Source organism: Battus philenor, unplaced genomic scaffold (genome assembly GCF_028537555.1).
Source record: "Battus philenor isolate CCGP_79_NKW_IND1 unplaced genomic scaffold, ilBatPhil1.0.hap1 SCAF_20, whole genome shotgun sequence".
Lineage (NCBI taxonomy): Eukaryota > Metazoa > Arthropoda > Insecta > Lepidoptera > Papilionidae > Battus > Battus philenor.
The window spans coordinates 12,859,180-12,880,998 of NW_027181683.1; the positions used below are offsets into that span (position 1 = coordinate 12,859,180).

At 37.7% G+C, this 21,819-nt stretch overlaps 1 protein-coding gene across 1 annotated transcript in view; it reads left to right on the plus strand.

Annotated features, from left to right (window-relative positions):
- pwn (pawn) overlaps positions 1-19,066 on the plus strand; it is a 54,151-nt gene extending 35,085 nt beyond the window's left edge. Inside the window, exons 3-20 of the mRNA XM_068765689.1 lie at positions 523-2,142; positions 2,662-2,865; positions 4,006-4,179; positions 5,144-5,318; positions 5,901-5,974; positions 6,827-6,942; positions 8,324-8,398; positions 8,515-8,631; positions 9,906-10,053; positions 11,046-11,124; positions 12,378-12,512; positions 12,865-12,990; positions 14,321-14,429; positions 15,579-15,647; positions 16,139-16,221; positions 16,626-16,711; positions 17,816-17,925; positions 18,884-19,066. Coding sequence (XP_068621790.1) covers positions 523-2,142; positions 2,662-2,865; positions 4,006-4,179; positions 5,144-5,318; positions 5,901-5,974; positions 6,827-6,942; positions 8,324-8,398; positions 8,515-8,631; positions 9,906-10,053; positions 11,046-11,124; positions 12,378-12,512; positions 12,865-12,990; positions 14,321-14,429; positions 15,579-15,647; positions 16,139-16,221; positions 16,626-16,711; positions 17,816-17,925; positions 18,884-19,006 — 3,623 coding nt within the window. The 3' untranslated portion in view covers positions 19,007-19,066. The remainder of the gene's footprint in view (positions 1-522; positions 2,143-2,661; positions 2,866-4,005; positions 4,180-5,143; positions 5,319-5,900; positions 5,975-6,826; positions 6,943-8,323; positions 8,399-8,514; positions 8,632-9,905; positions 10,054-11,045; positions 11,125-12,377; positions 12,513-12,864; positions 12,991-14,320; positions 14,430-15,578; positions 15,648-16,138; positions 16,222-16,625; positions 16,712-17,815; positions 17,926-18,883) is intronic.
- Positions 19,067-21,819: the final 2,753 nt, after the last annotated feature.

Below are 21,819 nucleotides of genomic sequence, written 5' to 3' on the forward strand. Positions count from 1 at the left end.
CGATTGGCGAGTTAAATATTGGCGCGATTAATATTCTTTGATATCAAGCGGCAATGGAAATCATCTGCAGCGATGTTTTGGAATGGACATGTGTTAACCCTTTCGTTACTAGCGCCGGAGTTAGCCGGCCTCCACTGGACGACCCGTGTGTACCAGCGCCGGAGTTAGACGGCATCCAACTTGTTATGTGGGCTTATGTGTAGATCCCTGTTTTAAGATTTATCACAGCCTAATAAATTACTAAGAATTACCCTAACTTCTATTTTTAATTAATATACCGGTAAAATCTTTAAATATGTAACACAAATGAGAAAATTTGAACATGAGCTTACCGCCATGCAATGTGCGCACTTCGCGGCGCACATGACCGGTTCAGTAGCGTCAATTCGGCGGAACTGACTGCCGTAAGGAAAGGGTTAAGAACTTTGAAAACTGTTTATTAACCCAAATGATGACATATGAGTTGACTAATATTACCTGTTATAATTGTAATGTTTAATATTTTTTTTCTTTTTGTTTCAGGCTATGAACAAATGTACACGATATCACAACTGTCACCGAAGTCTGCGATTGACGAAAGGTTGTATCTAGATGATGTACTACACACTACACAAACAGAGAACTTGGCTCTCAGGATAGAGCCCAGCGTCAAATTTGATCCAGAAGTTGAACCTGAAGACACCGTAAGAGATGATGACGAAGTAAACCATATTATAGTTGAGAGATCAGCCGATCCTAATGACAGAGAATCAAGATCGATCAACATTGATGAAATACCAACATCGAATCACAACGAGATTGACAACGAATTAGAATTACATAATAAGAGAAAGTACTACGAAATTTCTCCGACGAAAACATTAGATTTTTTGCAAGGAAGAGAAGACGTAATAGTCATGTCGTCGGAGGGATTTGGTGATAAACTCAACTTCAAGCTTCCGGGGGAAGCCAAAAGGGTCCCGAAGGGGCGCGCACTAGCTCCTACGGGGCCCAAAATACGGCCTTCTGCAGTGCAACCGATTTTTGCGACAGCGACCCATAGGGAACAGGGTCGTCAGAATTCGGAAATTCAAAATATTATCACAGGAATCGTTAAGTTGTTAAATGGAAATGTTAACGTGCAGGCTAATACGCAGCTGTTGAATGGAAGACCTGGTAGACCCATGGCTTCCAGGATTAATAATCGTGGACCGCCCAAGATATCTGATGTACCTCCGCTGCCAGAACTAGATCAGATTATCACCCCGCCCGCGTACGCTTTTCATCCAACGAAAACGCCTCCACCGTATCCTTTTGATCGACCTCCGTATCATGGTGTCAATTTACCTGAGCAAATTGTTCCACCAGTGAGTCCTCATCGACCAGGCTTTATTCGACCTTTACCTTCTTGGCCAAGGCCCCGTCCATGGCCTCCGAACAGGCGACCACATCCCGGTCTACCGATCTACAAACCCACACCTCCTCCTCCACCGATAGACATCCCTAACTACGACGACAGACCTGAAGACGAAGTAGACAACGAAAATGAAACTAGTCAAAACAATATACACCACGAAGATAAGGAAAAAGAACATCAAAGTTTACCTTCTACAAGTACAGAAGCGGCTCAAGAAGAAGTTCAACTCACATCTACAGAAGCAACAACAACATCAACAAGCACCACAACTACCTCAACAACAACAAAATCAACAACAACAAAATCTACTACCACCACAACAACAACGACCACAACTGAAAAACCGACTCAGCCAACAACTGAGAAGCAAACCGAACCACCTACTGAATCACCCACTCCACCACCCACTCAACCCCCTACTGAAAAAGTACCAACTACTACCACCACAGAAAAACCAAAAACCGAAGTTCCTATCACTCATAAACCTCATAAAGATAAGGAAACACAGCACGCAAACAAAAATGATGATGTTAGTAAAGTTGAAGAAAAGCCCGTTGACAAAATTCATATAAACGAATCTGCAGTGGAACAAATTGTTCAACCATCTATACCTGAAACGACTTCAACTGCAAGTTCTGTTGGTGCACCAACACCAACTGAAGGCCTTATCAGCCACGCCCCTGCCAGTGAAACTGTTGCCAATGATGTCATCAAGTCATCTTCGATTAATTCAGAACCAATACCATGTAAGTATATAATAAATAAATAGATATAGTAAACAAATATTAATATGTAGCTATTTGAATTTTGTAAATCCTTTCAATTTGATTTAATATTCTTTATTGTAAACTTAAGAAAACATACATAAATTATTAAAGTACAACATGCGGTCTTAACACACGAAGCAATATGTTCCAGACATTCATAGTATGGAAACAGTAGATTTAAATAACGGGTAGTTAACGTGTACAAAACATATATATACAAACATACATACATAGCATATATACTTAGAATAAATAAGGTATAATAGAATTTACGGTATAATATATTTTATAAATATAATACAATAATAAATTAAAACATCAAAATGACTTGGATCGCAATGGAATTAGAAAGAATAAATAAATAGAGAAAGAAAAAAATATGATTAAAAGATAATAGTCTTTTACGATATTATCATTACGTTATTCATTGTATATGAAATAATTGATTTTAAGATTAGGATAAATTTAATTTTCTATATAAATCATGGAATTTTGCAGCTTCACAAGGGATACCATATCACCCTTACCGTCCAAGACCAGGCATTGTACTGGACGACACGGATTTCAAGCCTCATGGGTCACGATACCGTCCCGAGGCATCTGTGATCACAGCTCCAGAACCTCCGCTGCCTGGATACGGCGAGATATTCGACGTCACCGTCTCCGCTATACAAGGACCTGGAGAGAAAGGTGGTGCTTCTGGTATGTATATTTCATTTTTAGCAGCGATCTGTGAATAAAGACTGGAATAATATCTCCATATATTTATTTAATATCAGACACTTTTGTTTTGATACAGCCTAAACAGGTATTTGCAACCAGAACAACCTCGCAGACGTCAAATAACACAACCTTCGTCCAGTTATGATAATTTTAAAAAAGCTCCCCTTGCATTAGTTTTAAAATGTATAACAAACTGTAATAAGAAAACATGGGACATACATTGAAAAATTCCCAAAGATGTTAAGGCATTTTTTGGCAGTTAAATCATAATAATATTGTAATAATGAAATATATGTACAGTATGCGGCGATAAATATTGCACATCGACCTTTGGAAAGAGACAATCGGTCAATTTCGGCTTTGTAGAGCGATATCTCTGTCGCACGACTGACAAAACGTCATATAGGTAGTGTGGGACAAAGATAGTGCTCTACGAAGCCAAAATTAGCGGATTGTCTCTTTCCAAAGGTCGATGTGCAATATTTATATCGAGGTACTGTAGTTTCGTTTGTTTATCAATTTTAATCTATTAATTTAAGTTATATTTTATTCAAATATGATTGTTACTTGGTGTTATAATAACAAATTAACTTTATCTTGCCTTAATCATTCTATTTTCGAATAAAAATGCTAAACGTGTAACAGATCAAGTTGTGGTCCCTACAAGGTCTCTTTGATCCAGTCATTTCATGTAGTTTCATGTAGTTAATGTAGATGACAGTTTAGAAAAACTGTCTAAATCTTTGCCTCACAATCTGATAGATGTTCTACCGCCATTGGACGATATATAATTAATTGTATTTACTACAAGGATTAGTCATGAATACGAAGACGAAGGTTGACCTATGTGTGTTTCCGGTGATGACATACGGAATTGACACGTGGTCACTTACGAGAGGTCCCATATGAAGGCTAAAGATCACCCAGAGAGCAACGGAGAGGGCTATACTCGGAGTTTCGCTGCGAGATCGATTTGGTCTAGATTTTTTATCTACATTGATAAGCTAATTCATTATAATTGTTTACATTTAGCGTATCTGTACTTAAATTGGCTACGTTTTAATTTTTTAGTTTTATTAATTTTATTCCAGACAGTAAAATTTATTTTGTTATTTCCAGTTCACATAGAGAACGTCCACGCTGGTGGAGGTGATCACGACGATATTATAGTGTCAGCTGCAGGTTCTCAAGGCTTCGTGTCCATCGACGGCAAACGTACCTACCTCAACCTTTTCGACACAACTACCACCAGCATACAGCCTTCCCGGGTGCAGCCTTTACCACACCATTCATGTAAGTACAAGGGTATCTGTAAAATATTAGGTGAAATTGTCATTTAAAACTCCTGGGCATTAGGAAGGATAGTAAGTTTTTCCTAGATTAATACAACTGTCTACAACATTTGCGAAACGTCTGTCAAAAGTTTGAGTATCATTTGTCTTAGACTAAACCATTTTAAAGGATGTTATGTGTCTCAAACTATTACTATATGTTACTTGAATTAATACATGTTCGTGGCTGTCATTCGTGAACCTTTTGGGTCCAATGGTCATTAATTGCACGAGCTATGTGATCCGCCCAATGTCACTTCAGATGAGTAATTCTTCGAGCTACGTTAGTGATGCACTCGGCTCTTCTCGCCGCCCTTAAAGCGGAATTTAAATAATATCCTCTCCCTCGTTTCAACGGCACCTTACAAGCCTCACATCGAGCCCCGGCCTTGATGCACATGTCATGCACTACTCACCTACACATGACACGGTGGCTGCGTCCGCCTAACCCGCGTTCAAGCGAGGGCGGTCCGAAGAGGCCCGTGTCTCTCCCGACCGTCGAGTAGTCCTCGCTTCGTGCTATATACACTACACCCTACTCACTATACTATACACCTACACGGGTATAGTTCTCCGCGTGTGGACGTCTTCGTCGTACCTGGGATACGATCCCCAGCATAAAATTTTTACTCCGTGGACCTCTGTTTCCACAGGGTAAATTTTGATAAAGCTGCACAAAGCCTAAACCTGCTAGCAGCAAAACTTATAGTACATCTAATGCAAATGCACGTCAGTGACCTAGGTTGTACAGCGAATGTCTTCATTTTATTCCATCTCGCTGGGAAGGTCCGTCTATAGTTCTCTCTATTGTTCTCTGGGTGACCTTATAAAACCTGCAGTGAATGACTACGTCACAGATCTATAAATCATCACCGGCAACACCCTTGTCAAACACCTTCGTACATTTAATGTGTGTTTATCTTCAGCTCCACCTCAACCACCGCAGACACCACAGCCGGCGCCTCAGCCAGCGTTAGGCCCAGGCGTGGGCACAGGAGTCGCAATTCCAGCGGACGACACGCCTCCTCCTCGACGGACGCACACGCAGCACCCGTTGCAGACGCGTCCCCAGACTTATCGCAGACCACAGCCCACTGTGCGGTAAGATATATAATATGGCTTCATAAATATTAAGATGTTACTTACAATTGAAGGTAAATCTGTAAAATATTGTTATCATCATCATTTCATCAACAAGACGTCCACAGCTGGACATAGACCTTCAAAGATTTCCAAAAGAACTAGCTGGAAGCGGTCTGCATCCAGTGTCACCTGACAGCCTTTACAAGGTCTTCCACCTGGTAGATATAAGTCCGTGCTGCTCTCGCTGGTCCAGAATACTAAGGACCTAGTGGCCATATTTTCTACGCTTCCCATAAGTGGGTCTAGTCCATATAGAACCTGAAATAAACTCTATACAATCTTCTCAGTCGGAACGATCGATTGAAAATTAATTTAACACTCGATAATACGTGTATATATAACAAACATATATGTCAATCCAAAAATATAACCTCCTCGTCCAAAATACCGAAGATTCATGAACAAAATATTGCCAGTGATGACATTTGGATCCTTGGTTCTTGGTTTCTGATATTTTAACATTTTTGAAAGCCATACAGAAGTAATCACTATAAATTGAAAGCCTATATCACCTGTCTGTAAAAATTACATCGTCCACAGAATAGACACCTGCATCGTCGGTGATGACTCCACCTGTGACCAGGCACAGAACGAGAAGTGCAGAACAGAAGCGGGTGTGTTTTTTTTCTTATTTTATCAAATCTTGCTCTACCAAAATCTTCCACTAGGTCTGTCTTATTGAAAAACAGCATAGCAGGTTTCTATTTATGAGAGGAGAGTAAATCTCAATTCTCTCCTTTTACAGACCTTGGGAGTCTGGTTAACATCATTTAATATTTTACACCTATAATTACAATACCCGGCGATAAATATTGCACATCAACATTTGGAAAGAGACAACCTGCTAATTTCGGCTTCGTAGAGCGATATCTTTGTCGCACGAAATACAAACGTCCGGTATCTATAAGGAGCTGTTACAACAAGTATCATTTGCTTCTTTTGATAATTATTTTTATTCTTTGTATAAAATAGATAAATTTTTTTATAGGTCGTACTGTACAGGGTGTTTTAACACGTCTATAGTGATAATACTAAAATTAATATAGTTACAACAAAATACGTTTTGTTAGACAAATGTATAGCTTCTGGGCCAAAAATTTTCAAGTGCTTATTTACAATCACCCTGTTTAAAGTAATCATTCAAAAATGTAACTAAATGAAAATAATTTCAGTCCGTACAAAGTCTGTAGGCACAGATAATAAATAACAATTAATTATATACATATTAATTTTAAAATGCAGTCATCAGAATTTTGAATTTTCTTACCATGTTATCATTAGGAATATATATATATATATTACTTACTCGGACTTACCTTCACAAATTAATATCCAAACATACACACATACACACCATATATAAATAGAGTATGTCACAGTGTTTCTAAATTTTTTGGGGGAGGCGTATGTCCAGCTGTGTACATCTTACCGCTGAAATGATAATAGTGGACTTAATTATATAACAGGTATCTCCAGCTGCCAGTGCCGACCAGGATACGCTAGGAGGATCCACAGGGACCCTTGCCGCAGAGTCGTATCCTTGATACTGAATTTAAGAGTGGACAGGCTGTACGATAGGAAGGTAAGTTGGCTTAACTTAACTTTTACTTTAGAGTTTTTCAAGTACATGTAAACTTAGTGCATAGAACTAACAGTCCTTGGGTTTTTTTTATTAATATTTTTCTTCCTTCTTCTTTCACAGTATCTTTCATGCTTTTCTTCTTCCGTCATAAAATCTTTCACTCCATAAGCATTATTGTCATTCAACCATCAACTGTCATCCTTCTTCTTCATTCCCGAAGTACCACAGATTAATTATGACATACTGTTTCCTAGTTTTGTGTTTTGACTTCTGTATTTTACATTTTATTATATTCTACAATTCATTAGTTATTATTCATCTGTAGCAGTTTTTTATCTGTTCTTAAATATTTTTTCATTCCCTTAGTCTTATCCTAACTTTTATTAACTTGAAAAGTTATGATCTAATTTTTATTTCTCTCAATTGACTACTTTATTGTTGTTCTGCAGTATTTTAAAAAGGGTGGGGAAAAGGGAGGCAATGTTTCCACCATTTTCGGCCGCTGGGGATGTAAGGTTTACGTCCTTGTACAGGTTACCGGAAGACACTGGACGCTGGAACTTTCAAACCGGTCCCAAAATCTTTGGGTGGGGGGGGGGGGGAAACAATGTCCAGCTATGGACGTTATACAGATGCAAAAAACTCAGACACAGAGAATAAATCAAATATAAAGTTTTTGAAAAAGGAGTTATGTGTAAACGCATCTTTACATCTCTTTATAATTGTACATCTAGATCAAACGCCTGTTCCTTAAACTAACATAACATCATGACATAAGGAAGATCTATATCAGGGGTGGCTAAGCTCATTGATAGTACGAGCCATTGTTCGAAATTTGAATTTTATTGCGCATTTAAAAAACGCTAACGAATATTTTTTTTTCAAAAAGTTATATTTATTGAAATTATATAATAAAAGTATGAAATATGTGTATTGAAGTTACATATAATGGCACACTTATATGACTGCAAACTTAATAATACTTAAGATGCCGGTTAGTTAATTATGATCGGTGTTCGGATATCGCATTTTATACTGTAATAATAATCATAATTATTTACATCAATCATTTGTTTCGATTTTCCAGGAGTTGACATAGGTTGTATAAATTTAAATATTGTAATAATTCGACAATCAATCAAAGCCAAAAATAATAGTTCAAAAAGCCGCGTTTGGTTTGCGAGCCGCAGTTTGGCCACCCCTGGTCTATACCCAATAGTGGATAAAGGCTGAAACTATGTTGATATACATTAATAATTAAACGCAATAACAATTTACTAGGAAACTATGACAAACGGAAAAACTGACAATTTTTTGGATGTATATATTAGATCAAAGTTATTTTGTTACAAAGATATAAGACAGTAAAATTTTCTTTCAGGTCGCCTGGGACAATAAACTGGCCGATAAGGAGTCGGAACCCTACCAGCAACTAAGTTATGAGGCTATAAGAGCGGTAAGTTAGTACTAACTTAACATTGATGAATACATTGCTGTGTTACTTCTTGTGATGGTGATTAGTACTTTACAGTAGGTGATGGTGATTAGTACTTTACAGTGATGATGTTTCAGATTGACTCAGCGTTTTCCATGACTCCGTTCTCCGATGACTTCGTCAGTGGTTCCGTGAACTCTATACACAAGGGCGACCAGCACAACCAGGGTGTATTCGTCAATTACACCGTCTTGGTAAGTGTTTTATAAATTTGTATATTTATAAAAATATAATACTTTTTATTTATAGGAATTTTATTATATTCTTTAATCCGTACAAAATTGTATATATTTCATATGTTTTCTATTTGTTCAATCTATTCCTACTGACACGGAGATCCAATGTTATTTGATTCTCTTTATTTTTTACTTATCAATTTCATCCCCCTCTTTTTCCTGCCTTCCCTTTAAATTCCGTACTTCTACTTTTAAATTTTATAGTTAACACCTTTCTTTCTAATTTTTGCTTCTACCTCGTAAATATATTTTCAAATATATATGAGACGGTAATAATTTTGCTAAAATATAACAAAGAAATGCAAAGGAAGCTCAAATTCATTTATAACGACATAAATAGTTCTTCAAAGAGTCGCAGTTTGCTGCAGACGCGTGGCAATCAGCTACCAGCGCCATCTATTGGTACCGTCTGAAGTAATAACTTACAATAATCGGCGATGAATATTGCACATCAATTATATTTATTAAACGAAATATAACGACTAACAAAACGTCACAAAGGTAGTGTGGGACAGAGATAGTGCTCTACGTAGCCGAAATTAGCCGATTGTCTCTTTCCAAAGGTCGGTGTGCAATATTTATCGCAGTGTACTGTACTATACAATATGTTTGTCTTAGAGGTTATTATTATCAACATTTTATCAGCCGATCGACGCCTACTGCATGGCCTAGGTCAGTTTTACACTGCCCGTGACCTAGTAGACCGTAAACCTAGGTAGAAGCCTGACCTAGGTTTGAGTGACAATCCACGCTGCGTCTACCCGCTCGTGGCTGCCACTCAAAACCTTTTGTCTCCAACGGAAATCAGTTGCACCAGCAATGAGTTCCGCCCACTGTAACTTCATACGAGCAATACTTCATGCTATGTCGGCGACTTTTGTTTTCATGTGGATCTTCTCATTTTTTATCTAGAGTCTAGATCTTGGATATTAAAAGCGCTTATGTCAGCTTGCAGTAACTAACTCAGAGCCTAGGTTATCAGGGTAGAGTTCGCGGCAAACATTCAGTGTTCGCGGAGTTATAGTTGAGTGATCGCGTACGAAATTGTACGTAAACAGTCAATATACACCCGAAGCTTGTTACTTCTTCGAATCTATAGCAAAGCCTATTCGATATGTCCAACATACATCATCACTTATTATCTAGTCACAACGATACACGTGTTTCGATTATTTTGATCCAAATTTTCTAATGGTTTATTTACTATTTTATATCTATTAATGCAATTACAGATGCAAGAAACAGCGGAGACATTACGTTCGTCAGTGGCGACGGACATACAGAAGCACCTGCTCGGAGTTATCCGGAGAAGGTCCAACAACGTGGGCACCTCTGCTCTATGGGTGGACAGTCCTGCTGGCAGTGTGCTACCCCTAGCAGGTATTTATTACCAATGTCTCTTCTGTCATAATCGTGAGACGAATGACTAATAAGGCGATTTGATAGTAACGGCATCCTTCAATTTAAAACTAAGAGGGTTTCAAACGCGTCCCGGTCTGAGAAGAGATCAGAATAAACTCAGACGGGTTTTATTTAGTCACAATATTCACTGGACTTTTATTCTGTTTTTTATTTAATGATTTTATTACAAAATAATTAAGAGACATTATAGAAGTAGGAGTTTAGTTGTGAGATTTAATCAGATGTGAGGATATCTTCAGAAGAACCAAGGTCACCGATGTATCTCGAATAATTACTCATCTGTAGTGGCAGTGGGCGGGGCCCAGCGCTCTTGCAACCAATGGCCGTTGGCCTAGAAGGTTCTGGAGTGGTGACCACGAACCGGGCACCACAAGACTGATCATCGTGGTGATGTTTGAGGTAGACCCATACCTTGCTGTGGGCGTCTATCGGCTGAAAAAGAGAAAGGGTCACATTGTCCTACCAGTGTTTCTATATATTTTCAAGTTAAATATTAAAATACAAATATAATGGTATAGCTATCTCTTTCTAGTTCATAGTAAGCACTGAGATAACGAAAGAGAATGATAGAATGAATTGTGGAATGAAAGAATGGAACGATAGATTATGTGAAGAATGATAGTAGAGAATGAAAATAAAAAGGAAAGTGAAAATAAAATTTAATAAGACAAGAAACGACCCTGTCTTTACCAATATATGGGAACGAGATTTAAAAAAAAATCACTAAGATATGACTTCCGCAGTGAAGGAGAGAACGCTAGTTTTCTGTGCGCATACGATGCAAGGTATGGGTAGGTTTATATGACCGCGTATAGCTGTACTCTTTGTTATAGCTTTTACACCTATTTACAATCACCCTGTATAACAAGGTTTATTATTAATGCTAAACTAATGTACATCCTAAATTTTTTTTTGTACATACACCAGATCATCATATGTTTTATTTTCAGACGTTGACGAATGTGCGTCTTCGGACCTCAATGACTGTCATCACCTCGCCAGTTGCACCAACACGTGGGGCGCTTTCAGGTAAACATATATACCAGTATTTCCCAAAAGGGGGCGGTTGGATTATTATGGGGGGCGCTTCTAAAATGGTCTCGATACATATTTAACCCTTTCACTTAAATTTGATTTAAAATTATGTGTACATAGGGGGCGTACGTGTTTTAGAAAGGTTAAAACACTGGTTTATATACTAACTAGCTGATCTCGCAAACGTTGTTTTGCAAAAAAATTAAAGTTTTTAATTAACAAATGTAAGATAAGGGTTAATCGTAGAGGGGTGAAAATTTAGGTTTGTATGTATTTTTGTATGCTGTATCATAATAAAATAAAAACCAAAAAAATTGTCTAAAAAATTAAAAATAAAATTTAGGGGTGGACCACCCTTATCACTTAGGGGTATGGAAAATAGATAGTAGCCGATTCTCAGACATACTGAATACGCATGTAAAATTTGGTAAAAATCGGTCAAGCTGTTTCGGAGGAGTTCAAGTTCGAACACCGTGACACGAGATTTATATATATTAAGATATAAGAAGTGGAAGAAACAACGTGAGAAGTGAAAGAAAAAAAAACTAAGTAACAGTGGTCGCCCATCCAAATACGTCTTTTTTTACAATATCTTTTGCAATCAGTTAATATGACTAGAGTCAAGATGCTCTCCAGCAGTAGGAAACTTTTAAAATTTTTGGAGGCTTCTTCTTCTGAGCCGATAAGGCTCTGTAAGGCATAAGCCTGCCTTAAAGATCGCTACGGTGATGGATGTTGCGCTGCCTGTATCCGGTGTCAATCATAAATCTTGAATATGTCATGTATTGTTTAGCGATAAAAAAATAAGGATGCGTTCACACTGTGCAAAACTTTAATTTTTCGGGTTACGGAGCGTATTTAGGTCGACGGATAAGGCTTTGATGGATTATGTCAGACGTGTACGGACTAAAGCTCCTTTATTTCTTCATCATCGAATTACATCACCCATCGCATCTACGACAGCTGTCTACACAGCTTCGTCTCTCGAGAGAAAGATCTGCTTTTCTTATATATAAAAGTGCGTTTAAACCTGGCACATCGTATAAGGGATACTGGTTAAATGAAAATGATTAAAAACAGGGATGTAATGGAGGGAAGTACATTGAAAAATTGTACGCTTGCTCACTGCTGAGGAAATTGCCTTACGAACGCGGCGGCAGAGTAATAAATATTATGTGTATATATTTAAATATATATTTTAATTTGAATTTAGAATTTGTGTATGATATGTGCATGTGCATATGCAGGTGTGCGTGTCCGGATACGACGTTGGACGTAGCGGCTGGAGGCACGCGAGCGGGGAGGGAGTGTCGCGCATGCGCAGCCGCACACTGCAGCGAGCGCGGTGTCTGCAGATACGCTAACGGACAGCCCTACTGCAGGTAAGTTTTATCTCATGTTGTCAACCCTAAATAAGAAAGCTGCGTTATAGTGTATTTATATCCACAATTCTGATATATTTAATAATATACTCACACTTTTGGACTTGGTGCGATTATGGTATATCCTCTATAGATATTATGAGGGGAGGCTAATGCCTTGAAATGGACCTCTATAGAGCTAAAATGACAAATAAAGCTCAACTTCCAAAAACAGTTTTGAGTATATTAGATACATTTATAAAGATCTTTTAAGACTTGTCCCAGTTGTGGGCAAGATTATTAGTGAATATATATATATATATATATATATATGCATTTCATTTCGTGGTCTGACTGTGGTTTTTATTTGCAGCTGTTCTTCCGGGTACTACGGATCGGCGTGCGAGGTGGACGGGGAGGTTGTGGGGGTGGCTGTGGGTGCTTCGTTAGCTGCAGCCCTGGTCATCGCTCTCACACTGGCAGCTCTGCTCTCCTGGAGGTCAGTCAAACTATTACAATATACATCACGATCCAATTCGATCAATATTTGCTTGAAGTTTCAGTTACTATATACTTAGTCTGGCCATAAATAATGCTATAATTAAAAATAAAATATTACTTTTGAATTTGGAATATAGTATTTTCGCGCCAACATAATGTAAAATATTCACAGAGCGAAAGAGAATGAAATAAGAAATGTGGAAGAAAACCGAACGAAAAAACTTAAGATGTATAAATGAAGAGTAAGAAAATAAAAAAGATTGTGAAAAACTAAATAAATTAAAACAAAAGGTCCCTGTCCCACACCAGATAAGGGGGTACAAGAGGCTCCAAATAGCGGGGGCCATAAAAAAAAATTAAAATTTTTAGTCGTATTAAAATAGAGTGGGGTGATAAAGAGAACAGAATTTCTCTAATTGCATAACATAAAAGATGCATGGTTTTAAAAGCCTCCATACGCTTAATATTAGTCAAATATTTGTATACCAGGATATTGATAGGCACAATGAAATATCCTCTGTTTCTGATAAAAAAAGACGTGGCCTTCCACGTAGTATTTGTACGAAAAAGGTGTTTAATGGAATCAGGCGTTACTTTGCGGAAGTCCATCCTAAGTAAGAAAAGGACCAATATTTAGCCACTTCCGCACATGCAGTGGTAGTCGTGCAACAATGTTACAACGATTAGTGCCAAACACAGAGACTCTTAATCGGTGTAACATAACTCCTGAAGATGCCCCGTGGAGGGGTGAAACACGTGTTTAGTAATTTGGCGGTGGCGGTTTAGTGATTTGCATTGTTTGCCGCATACGCATTTATCAGCGGGCTGGCGGGCGATGCACTTTGTTGCACGACTACCACTGCATGTACGGAAGTGGCTAAATATTGGTCCTTTTCTTACGAAAAAGGTGATTATAGCAGAAAGAGAAAAAATTCTTAGAAATTCTGTCGAAAATTAAAGATTTTATCCGGACATGAAAACAGCACCTGGAACTACGTTGTGTATTATAAAAGATGACTAATGACTTGTAGGCTATATAAAACGCACTGGTCATTTCTTAACTGATAATTTAAAACTTTTTCAGTAATAAATCTAAAATTAAAAACATATCAGTAAATAAATCATATCATAGCATTAAATAGTTTTTACTTGATCGAAATTTGTGCAAGTTTGTTTGTTGACACATTTACATGATTGATATTATAATGGGCACATGAATAATTCTTAAATTTAATTTAAAAGAGCTACTGTTGAGTTTCTGTTTGTATTTCCCAGTTATATGTTTTCCCAATAGTGGGCTATGTAATAAAACAGCTAATATTCCTCAGTCGAAAATGGTCACGCGAGCAGAAGGCAGCTGGAATGGGCTCTCCGGTCTTCAACTACATGGCTGCCAACACTGTGAAAACACCTCCGGTTGGACAACCACCTTATCAGGTATGTTAGACCTGGTATACACGTATTGTCTATCCAATCACCACCACATCATCATCGTTCCAGTCACAGGAGGTCCATTGCTGGACATAGGCCCCATAGATATTCTATAGCACTGGTTGAGAGTAGCCAGCATCTTCCGGTAAGCTTAACCTGGTCGTCTTTCCAACTTGACGGCTGATAACCTACGCTGGGCTTGTTAGTCTGTGGTCTCTACTTCAAAAGGCTTGCGTTCTCATCTTTTTTCCGTCTAAATGACATTTATTCATTCAGCTTTTATTCTTCACAAATTCTTTCATTCCTTTAATTTTTTTCTAATCCTTACATTCATCACACAAGTTTTTGTGTTCATACTTTTTAAGGAATTCAAACGCATCTGAGATTTATTCAGGTACATTAAAAAGTTCTTCTGCACGCGTTTTAGTAGTACCGAAACCTCTGTACCGCGCGTTGGGAACTCTAGCCGAGGTGGGGGCTGAGCATAAAAGAGCATGAGAGCCGCCTTCGCAAGCGTTGGCGGTGGACTGATGGAAAATATCCTTCTCTTGTCTTCAAACCGAGGCGCGGTACAGCAGTTCCGGTAGCACTATAACGCAGGAATAATAACCACGAACGCAGGTTAATCCAGGTTATCCGCCCAAATAGTAGACATACCCTTATCTGACCTATTTTTAATTTGTATATTGTACTGTACCTAAAGTTTCCTAGAGAAAAGAGAACTATTTGTGGATAAGTCTTGCCTTTATCGTCTCTGACAGCAGTACTCTGTGCATCTAGTGGATAGGCGACTTGTTTATGAAAACCCTGGATTTGAACTGCTTCCTGCTCGTCCTATTGGAAATCTACTAAGGGCCCGTGGTGGTGAAATGAGATAAACGGATGCTATTGAGAAAATCCTTATTTATATATATTAGCGAGAGTTCATTGCGGCGCGCTTGCGTGTGCGCTGATGTGCAGCCGAACGATCCGGGCTGTTGGCTTACATCAATGCGCTAGGGCGCGCATGTTGCCGCCGCGGACAGGACAGTCCGACGTTGTGGAACTGTCCGCCATAGGTCTACATCAAGGAGAGCACGTACTCTGGTTGAAATGATAAAGGTGATGACAGCTGATGAGTCACTTTTCTTAAAACTTCTATATTTCCATTGACAGGTAACGCTGGAGGAACGCCAGCGGTGGGCTCAGATCGCAGAAGCTATGGCGCAAGCCAACCATTACGCGGTAAGTGTCACTTCCTTCTTCTATTATATATACAATGTATACAGATTGATTGGTATCTGAAAACTTTTACACCTATTTATAATCATCCTATATAAAGTGACCGCTGTGAAATGTGGAAAATTATTTTTTTATCTATTCGAATAAGACGTCTATTACTTCTGGTAGTACAAGCAGGGACAGATAGTAAAAATAATTAATTGTAATATATTGTTATTTGAATTATGAACATGCTTTTCCTTGTATTATATAATATATTAATAAAGAAACAACTAATTATTATACAGGCTGTACAATACATTAAATAATGGCAAATGAGGTATATATTAACCACTATAAAGCTTTTACATCTATTAACAAACACACCAAATTTACAGCCATATAACTATATATATATATATATATATTTATATATATATATAATAAAATGTAAGATCTTGTAACAATATAATTTAAAATTAAAACGTAATATTTAAGTACATTTGTCCCAACAGCCCGACCCAGCGCAGACGATGGCCACCCGTCCTTCATCAGCACTCTTCGGATACCCAACTCTACCACCAGTACCGTTACCCAGGTATATACCAATATCCACTATATGTAATTTTTCGGAAGGGACTTCTGTATTCCAATACACACTCAAACAGTGTGTATGTTTCTTTGTATGTATGTGTGTGTTTTTGTCCGTCTCTTTCTACGTGTATCTGTCTCTCTGTGTTTGTGTCTGCCTGTATATATATGCACATGCGTGACTGTGTCTATATGTATGTACGTGTCTTTGTCTCTGTATCTCCCTCTCTTTCTTTCTCCCTCTCTTTCAGTGTGTGTGTAAGAATTTTAGAGAAAGAGACAGAATATTGAAGCTGTCATTTAGAATTTCGCATTTAACCACAACCCCTGCTGAAAGTCGAATCTTCCAGAACACGTGGGATACGAGACCTTAGGATGAATACTATGTGTAATGTACAAATGTTACCGCAGGATGGGTGTGCATGGACATCATACGGGCACCATGACAAACATGGCACCAAGACCTAGCATGACAGCGTCTCATCTTAACCTTTATGGTGAGTAGAGTTTTTGTAGATATGAATTGGTGGTTTCATTTTTTTAACGTTTTTTTGTGGGATTGTAATATATAGCGGTAGTTAGCTATATATATTTATATTTATATTTTTATATGTATACTCGTCCCTGAAAATCCTGGTTTCTAGGATCTGGTCCAACTTGTCAAACGACGCAACCCCGCCCAAAATCAAAGAAGTCAGCCCATGATATCCCAACAGCAATTCCAGAAACGCCATACATTTTCCTCACTAGACCATGAGGTCATTTCTCCCACTGGAGGCGTTTGCTACCGCTATAGACACACTAAAACTGTTTTTATTTATGCATCCACGTATTTCCTACGAGTGTGATAAAGAGTATTAAATAAATAAAAATAAAATAAATAAATTCAGTGCCTAAAGAAAGTCGTGTTCGAAAAAATCGTGTCTCACTTCTGACCTGATTGGTAAGCTATGTTATTCGTCGATTTTTGAAGAGGGATGTTCCCAGGATTTCTGATCAATATAGATATGAGGAGATCCGTAGATGAAAGAAAGTCCGGCATAGGCCAATGGATTGGTTGGCAAGATGTGACAGTTGGCAGACCACAAAAACTGGCAAATAATAACCAGTTTAAATTAACCATTTAATGGAATCAGGCGTTACGTTGCGGAAGTCCATCCTAAGTAAGAAAAGGACCAATACTTAGCCACTTCCGCACATGCAGTGGTAGTCGTGCAACAAAGTGCACCGCCCGCCAGCCCGCTGGTAAATGCGTATGCGGCAAACAATGCGAATCACACAACTGCCACAGTCAAATCACTCAACACGTGTTTCACCCCTACACGGGGCATCTTCAGAAGTTATGTTACACCGATTAGTGCCAAACACAGAGTACAGAACACTTGGTCCTTTTCTTACTTAGGATGGACTTCCGCTAGGTAACGCCTGATTCCATTAAATATACTGACTCCCGTGTTCAAGATACCGGCAGTAAAGCTGTTATAGATCCAGAAATCAATTTCTCACAATCGCATAAGATTTGAACAGAGTCATTCGAAATCTACACCCAATAAATATAAGATTATTCAGTGAAATTATAAAAATCGACTTTGATATTCTAGGATACAACAACCACATGGCCGAATCGACCAGTTCAGAGGCCTCCAGCCACGTACAAGATCGCACTGACCTGCTAGTCCCACGGCCGAAGTCACGCGCCCGCAGCATGCATGTACGTTGTTAACACTCAAATGTTTTATAACTGGCCAGTTGAAATAACTTAAAAGAATAATTTTGAAATTTAAAAATGGAACTCTTTACTATATCATACAAGTTAATTTGAAATTAGAAAATAGAAATTTCTACTAATCATTTACAAAAGATACGGAATTATTATGTTTTAGTACATCATCACCACTACCACGATGACTACAACAACGAATACTTTCATCACTACTAAGCACACCTCTACCACGTACACTATTATCACTACCACGACGACTACTATCTCTTACGCTACCACCCTTGACACTTCTACCACTAACACTACTAGCAAGTACGCTGCTACCACGTACACCGCCACCGCGACTACAACGAAACTACCACCTCTAGTACTACCACTAGTAATACTACTAATTCTAGCACTACCGCCACTATCCCAATTAGTACATACACCGCCACAAATACAAAAGTCACGACGACTACTACCACCACTATTACCAACATTATTGCTTACACTACTACCACTACCACCATCTACAACACTACTACTGACACTATTTTAACGTTCACTTTCACAGCGAACACTACTATCACATCTACTTTCTTCGCTAACACTACTACCACCTATACTGCCACAACTACCGCGACGATTACTACCTCTTACACTACCACCCTTGACACTTAGAGTCTTACTTAGTCAACCACTTATACAACCATTACTAATACATGTATAACGTACACTGTCACCACTACCACTGCAAAAACTCTCACTTAAACTACCACCATTAACACTACTAGCATATACACTGCTACCATACATACACCCACCGCGACTACGATAACACTCACACCTCAAGCACTACCACCACTAACCCTATAAGCATTTACACTGCCACCATCATAGAAGTCACGACGACTACCACCACTGCCACTTAAAATTACAGTTACAATGTCAACTGTTGTTACAGAATCAAACCGGAATCTATTACGACGTGGAGTATGAGAATGCGCCGGAACCCATATACGGCAGCAAAGGCATCCCGCTGTCCACGTACACGGTCAGCCGGGGTCCGACCTTCTACCGCACATAGTATGTCTAGTGTCGGCAGCATCACCACCTTCCATCACCACCCATCATCACCATCATTCATTTATTCGTATAGACAGGTCGAAAAAAAAATAAAAATCTTATTCTATGCTTACAATATTTTGTGATAATATAGGAAAAAATTATTTGTATATCTTTAATGTGTCTATACGTTATATAGATTTTATACAGAATGTTTTAAAACTCGTCGTTGAGTTTATAATGTGTTCGGATAATAAATGTCTCGTATCAAAAAAATGGCGGGAAAAACTCATTGCGGCTACATATATCTTTAAAATACATATATAATAAATATTATTACAATTATTTGTACTATTACATTGTATTTTGTATTTAAAATATTTATGTATTACAGAAAAAAAAGTGTTAATAATTTTTTTTAAATATTGATATGACATTTACGATATAGTCTAGTAAATGAATAAAAATTTTTAGTCTGTGGCGTCTGAAAAAGCGCGGGAACTCTTATGTCAACACAACGACATTTCGTGTTGTATTATTAATATTTTGTAATATATCTAATATACGGAAAGTATAAAATGAAATATAGATTAGTAAATTATAATTTTACAATTGTAAATATTTTAGGTTATTTTATATGTTTACGTCTAAAGTACACACACAGTTTCAATGGCTGTCGACACGGTTGAATTATCTTCATATATTTTTTATAGACTGAATCTTATTGTCAATTTAAATAAATAGATTAAGTTATAACATGGACCAATATGGCGTATTTGATTACGTATTTATGACACTAGTTGCTCATTTATTAACCTCATGGAGAATGTCAGGTGTGATCAGGTGTTTTTACTAATGGGCCGGATATCGATATTCTAATATATTTATCTCAATTTTACAAATCACGAATTGATTTTCTCAATCAGAGTAGATATACAGGGTGATTAGTTAATTCTGTGTCAATGAAATGATAATATGGTGATAAAATGCGCTTTATACATTCAGATGACTACATATTAATATTACATATTATTGTTTACTATCTATCCCTGTAGACTTAATACTACCAGAAGTAATTGTTCTCTCGCATTCCATTAAAAAAATGAAATTTTATGTGTAAAAAAATGAAAATATTAAAAAATTAGAATGACATTGCATATTTTCATTTTTGACAGTTCGATATGAACTTCGTGCGTTTGAAAGTTCATTCTATACAAATATATGTCGTTTGGCATTTGCATAAATTACGAAATAAATTGTTTATTAAAAGCAATAACTTTGAAAATATTATTGTTATTTATGTATTTAATTGGAATTGGCAGTTTTAGTGTAAAGTCAGTTGGGACGTATAACAATAAGTTATTCGGGCAGACGAGCGGGCCGGACTTTGATCACCCCTGGCGTACTGTAGTTGAGCATGTAGGTTAGTTAAACAAATACGCGCAGTCAAAGTTAGTAGTAACCAAATTTGCATTTACATTTGTACATTTCTAACGATTTTATAAATAAGCTTTATTAACTGAGATGAATGTTTATATTGTTGTATTAATAAATTATTGTATACAGTATGTCTTTTTTTAGACCTGAACTAGATATACTTCATAGGTATAACGCAATCATCACCATTTTCATCATGTCTGCCACTAGACATCCACTGAGGCCTTCTAAGCGTGGTGATTAAGGTAGATTCCCTTATAGATATCTTTGGAGAGGCCTATTCCTTGCAGTTGGGCAGAAACGTTAGAGAAACATCAAATCAACTATTTTTAGTCTATCTATTGCATCGAAAATCCGCAGATGAACTAGTCATCGACGTAACTCGAAAAATTCATGCAACAGATGGACGTTAGGCCCGAAAGATTTTTTAGAGGTAGTCCACGATGGTAGACGAGCATAGCTAGGCTCCCCACGTGGTCCCATTTGGTAGCATTATAGTCAAGATCGGGAAGTAGTTGGATGATGGCAGCACTAGACCAGTCATTGCGGTGATGATTATTTAGTTCACAGACCCTTTAGCTCCGTGAACTCAGTACTGACGAAGCTGTAAAAGGCTTAAGGCTAACATCATCTACATATTTTATTGATTAATACATACAACACACTCCATGACATCATACTAGACACAATATAAGTGTGTCTAGTCTGTGAAGATTGTAGTTGTGTGTGTAGAATATCAATTCTTCGTTTAAGATGATGGCGTTACCAGTTTAGAATCTCTGAATCTAGGACCCCACTTTAAGAACTCGCGACTCCTGAGGATCCCATTCTGGTAGATGAACTTCTTTTTTCGGAGGACCGTCTCGTGTGCTGATGGCGTCGTCTACAAGTCTGATTTATCCAGACAACTTACTAATTAAACATGACGATTTTAAAAAAAATAGACTATGTATCTCTATGCTGTTGATCCTTACAGCATCGACGACACGACTGCAGGAACTGAATGGTCCACCAGAAACCATCTCTCCGACTGCCACGCTATCTTAAGGTCGTTGTGTAAAAATAAATACATTTAAAAAACTTTTAAGTTAAACGGTTTTTTGGTACCCATATTGCGGCGGTTGTGGAAAAATATGTACCTAGTCCGCAATATTGGAACGGCGTCCATCTTGAATTTTAAATTTTGACATAATCATCGTGTTTCACTAGTGTAGCCCTTTCATTTGATACCCATATTGAGGGGGTTAAGGAAAAATATGTAATCCTTTAAATTCCAATTTCTAATTTTGACCCCAATAAATTCCGTACGGGTCAAACTAAATAAAACCGTTTAAAAATATGCTGCGTTTATACTAAGTATAATATTTGTAAACATAATACGCGAAGAATTGTTATAGG